We start from the raw sequence: 3,857 nt of genomic DNA on the forward strand, positions 1-3,857 counted from the left end.
CATGGTCGCAGGTAGATAAATCCAATTGTGGTTTGCATTCCTGAGCTCAGGGATCTGTAGGTGAGCCGGTAAGCCCAGAGTGTCACAGGTAACCCCAGCTGAGTCCCATTACTCAGGAGTTGTGGCATACCCTCAGCTTAGGCTGTCCCCAAAATAACCTTGCACAGAATTTGCTGAGGGCTTAGGGGAGTTCATTGCAAACTGCTGGGACTGCAACTTCATGTGCATGAAGACCAACAACCACTCCATAGCAGTGGACTGGCAGCTACTCAGGATCATTCTATGACATACAGGATGGTTCACACCTTGCCTAAGGAAGATTTAGAATAGAACTGAGGAAATGGAGACATTTTAAGAGCAGCAAACTGAAGGCGAAAAGCAACCTGTTGGCCAAGTGAGCTGGAATATCTCCCCATGCTAAAAAGAAAAGGTTGGACACTCTGAGGGCATTTCAGGTGAATGGGGGAAAGAATACATGGACTTCAACACAAAAAAGTCAAGTGCATTCTTTTCAAGTTCTACGATAGGCAGAATTGTCCTCCCATGCACCACTCCATACCATGTGATGAAGTACTTCAGAAATGATCAGTGATCAAGTAGGCCACAGGTCCTCTCAGGTGGTCAAGTTAAACTGGTCTAGTTTGGGTAGCAGCAAGTCTAATGACATGTTCTTCTGTTCCTGCTCAGCCTCAATAAATGCGTAACCGAAAACTTCCATATCCTGCTGACAGAGTTTCTGCACTTCTTTCACTTTCTGGAAGCTCAGCCTCTCCCTCCACTGCAGAGCAATCTTCCTTGAGTCCTCGCTGAAGGGCAGTAAGTCTTTATCGTTAGGAATGAGACCATGAGTGACATTGTAAATCCAGGATTCCATACTGGGTGTAATTTTGAGCCCTACAAAGTCATATAAATCTCTGATGTGAGCTACTGGGTCCCTCACAAGGTCCTCATAGCGCATCATGCGGTATCGGCCCTTCAGGAAAGGTTGAGGATCCTGTGAGGCCAACTTATACATCTGTACTTGTGCATTGCAGATTTCTTGCATCACCACACTGATGTTATTCTTGGAGTTCTGAACTCTGCTGATTGTAGCATCATCTTCGTTCAGGTAAGGGAATCCCTCCCGCGAGGAGAGGATAGCACGGGGGTCTCTCACCAGGTGGATTATCTTCAGGTCCAGTGATGGGTCCTTCAGCAGTTGATAGAGAATCTTTAGGTCCAGGATCCGAACGACTTTCACAACCACATAGCTGTGGGCCCTGCAGGCCTCCTCCAGTTTCTCAAATGGGACTCTGTTACATTTTCTAAGGCACTCTGTCCTGTTGAATTGTGTGAAGGTTGAGTCTGGGCAGATAGGGGGGGAACAGAGAGCACGGCTCTCTTGCCACATGAAAATATTTGAGATGAACTCGTTATTGGATATATAGTATGAAAAAGCAGACATGTCACACAAGAAGATGGATCTGATCAAGTCTCGTAGTGGCGTGTGCAGAAGATTTGGGTGCTCCTGAGGTAACCGGTTCCATATATGCTTGTCAGGCTCCATCATGTAGAAGACATCAAGGTTGTGATTGAAGAGATGACCCACAAAAGTAGACCCTGACCTCCAGGTAGTAAGGATGAGGAGGTGGGTTTTGGCGTGTCTGGTTTTGGTACTGTGGTAATAGGCTTGGTGCACCTGCCATCTAGAAAGCCAAAATATCAGGACTGAAACCAGAAAGAGGAGGTATTTGAAGTAAGTGCTGAACTTCTTAATCATCATGTCAGGGCCCTGTGAACAGAAAGTGGATGTGTCAGACTGGAAGGGGAAGTGCCTGTGACCTCATCTATAACAATTATAAAAAAAAAAATGGGACAGATAACCAGCCTCCCATACCCATCTCTGTCATCTGACTATGATGCCCTTGATTCAAGGCTGTTACCCACCCACATCTCCAAATGCCCCTCATCTCTCAGCAACCCCCTCATTAAAGGCAGTCACCCGCTCACTTCCCAACTCCTCTCATCTCAGTAGCACCCTCACACCTCCCAACGTCTTTCTTTGGTCTTCTGTGTAGGTAACGTTTCCTTTATTCAAAGTTCTACATCTACAGTACATAACTATAGTGATATTGATGTTACTCTGGACAGAGACAAATAGATATATAGGTGCTCAGTGGCCCGGGTCTGAGGGCTGAGGCAAGACCAGGTCGGCACCGTTTTGGAAAATAGCGCCAACCGGGCTGGGTGTGAGGGTGCATCCCAGCCCCATCGAGGGACCTTATGACCCTTCTAAAGGTTCGGGGGGGGCACTGAACCCCAATGAGTATAACCTTTGACCGGGGGGGGGGGGGGCTTTGTCTTTTATTGTACTTTTGGGGGGAGCGGGGCCGGGGTCAGGGCCAGTGCTAGCTTTTTTGCTGCCTTGTGTGAACAATTACTGTGCTACCCCCCTCCCCCCCCCCCCCCCAGTTCATTCAGTCTCTATCCCGGGTCCATCAAAAAAAGCCCAGCTCCCTCCAGCAATCTGATTATTCAAATCTGACACCCTCCCCCAAACGGAACCCATGGTCGAAGGAAGGGTATTAGGGACTCTAGGCAAACCTTACAGCCTTGCACAAATGCACACACACAATTCAATTTTGCATTTATAATAGATTTTCCATGAAAAAATATCACTTACAGCATGCATAGTATATTTACAGGCCCTGCTGTGGTGTGAACCAGAAAACTGCAAAAAAGACACTTGGAATTAGACTTTTTGTAATGCGTGCTGGGTGTGAGCTTGGCCCTCAGAAAGCCACGAATAAACAGAATTAGCATTACAATATGGTAAACCTCCTATACCAAAACACCCCTAACAACCTTATCTATGAAAAGGCAACGCGGCTGCACGTATTACACCAATAAAATGCTTATTAGGAAACCAGGCTGCTATAGATCCCTGCACAGAAATTACATGCCAGCAAGATACCTCACCTCCGTCACATATGCAGAGCCCAGCGAGACCCTGACCAAATGCAGAATAAAGAGATCAGAAAGTACAAACAGAAACCGGCTGAGAAGAACTGAACTGGAACCCACAACAAGCCCAGTCTCTACATGCAGAGCAACAATGGAGAAACAGTAACACTACCATTCTTCATAAAAACATGAAATAATAAAATCAAGAAATCATCAATCATAATAGTAAAATCATAGTCATAAAAAGAATACATATTTCAAACAGTTAATGAATAGAACATACAAAAATTCTCAAATGCCAATAAAATATTTCAAAACATCTGATGAATACAAAAAAATCCAATAATTAAAATGTTCTAATATTTCCCCACAAAAATGATATTCAAAACAGCACAAACATCAAATTACACCCACAAATTAAAACTAAGGATTAAAAAATCTCCTGCTCTCATACCTGTAATCTTTTGATTTCCAGTCACCCTGATATTGTCGTGCATTGGGGGAGGTAGGGCCACACAAACTTTATCTTCATACATACACACACATACATGCACACATATTCATTCTCACACACACTCCCTCACAGATACATTGTGTGTGTGTGCGCATGCCTGTGAGAAGCCTGTATGTGACATAGAGGCTCTCACGGGCACTCACATAGACATACACATGAACACAAGATCTGATACTGATGCACACAGATTCATTCTCACACACACTCCCTCACAGACACATTATGTGTGTGTGTGCATGCCTGTGAGAAGCCTGTATGTGACACAGAGGCTCTCAAGGGCACTCACATAGACATACACATGAACACAAGATCTGATACTGATGCACACAGATTCATTCTCACACACACTCCCTCACAGACACATTATGTGTGTGTGTGCATGCCTGTGAGAAGCCTGTAT

The 3,857-nt window shown here is 45.1% G+C and overlaps 1 protein-coding gene across 1 annotated transcript; it reads right to left on the bottom strand.

Moving 5' to 3' along the window:
* Positions 1-613: 613 nt before the first annotated feature.
* LOC115080314 (carbohydrate sulfotransferase 5-like) lies at positions 614-1,762 on the bottom strand. Its single transcript, XM_029584465.1, has one exon. It carries the CDS (start codon positions 1,760-1,762, stop codon positions 614-616), a length of 1,149 nt encoding a protein of 382 aa, XP_029440325.1.
* Positions 1,763-3,857: the final 2,095 nt, after the last annotated feature.

Source organism: Rhinatrema bivittatum, chromosome 19 (assembly GCF_901001135.1).
Source record: "Rhinatrema bivittatum chromosome 19, aRhiBiv1.1, whole genome shotgun sequence".
In the NCBI taxonomy this organism is placed as follows: domain Eukaryota; kingdom Metazoa; phylum Chordata; class Amphibia; order Gymnophiona; family Rhinatrematidae; genus Rhinatrema; species Rhinatrema bivittatum.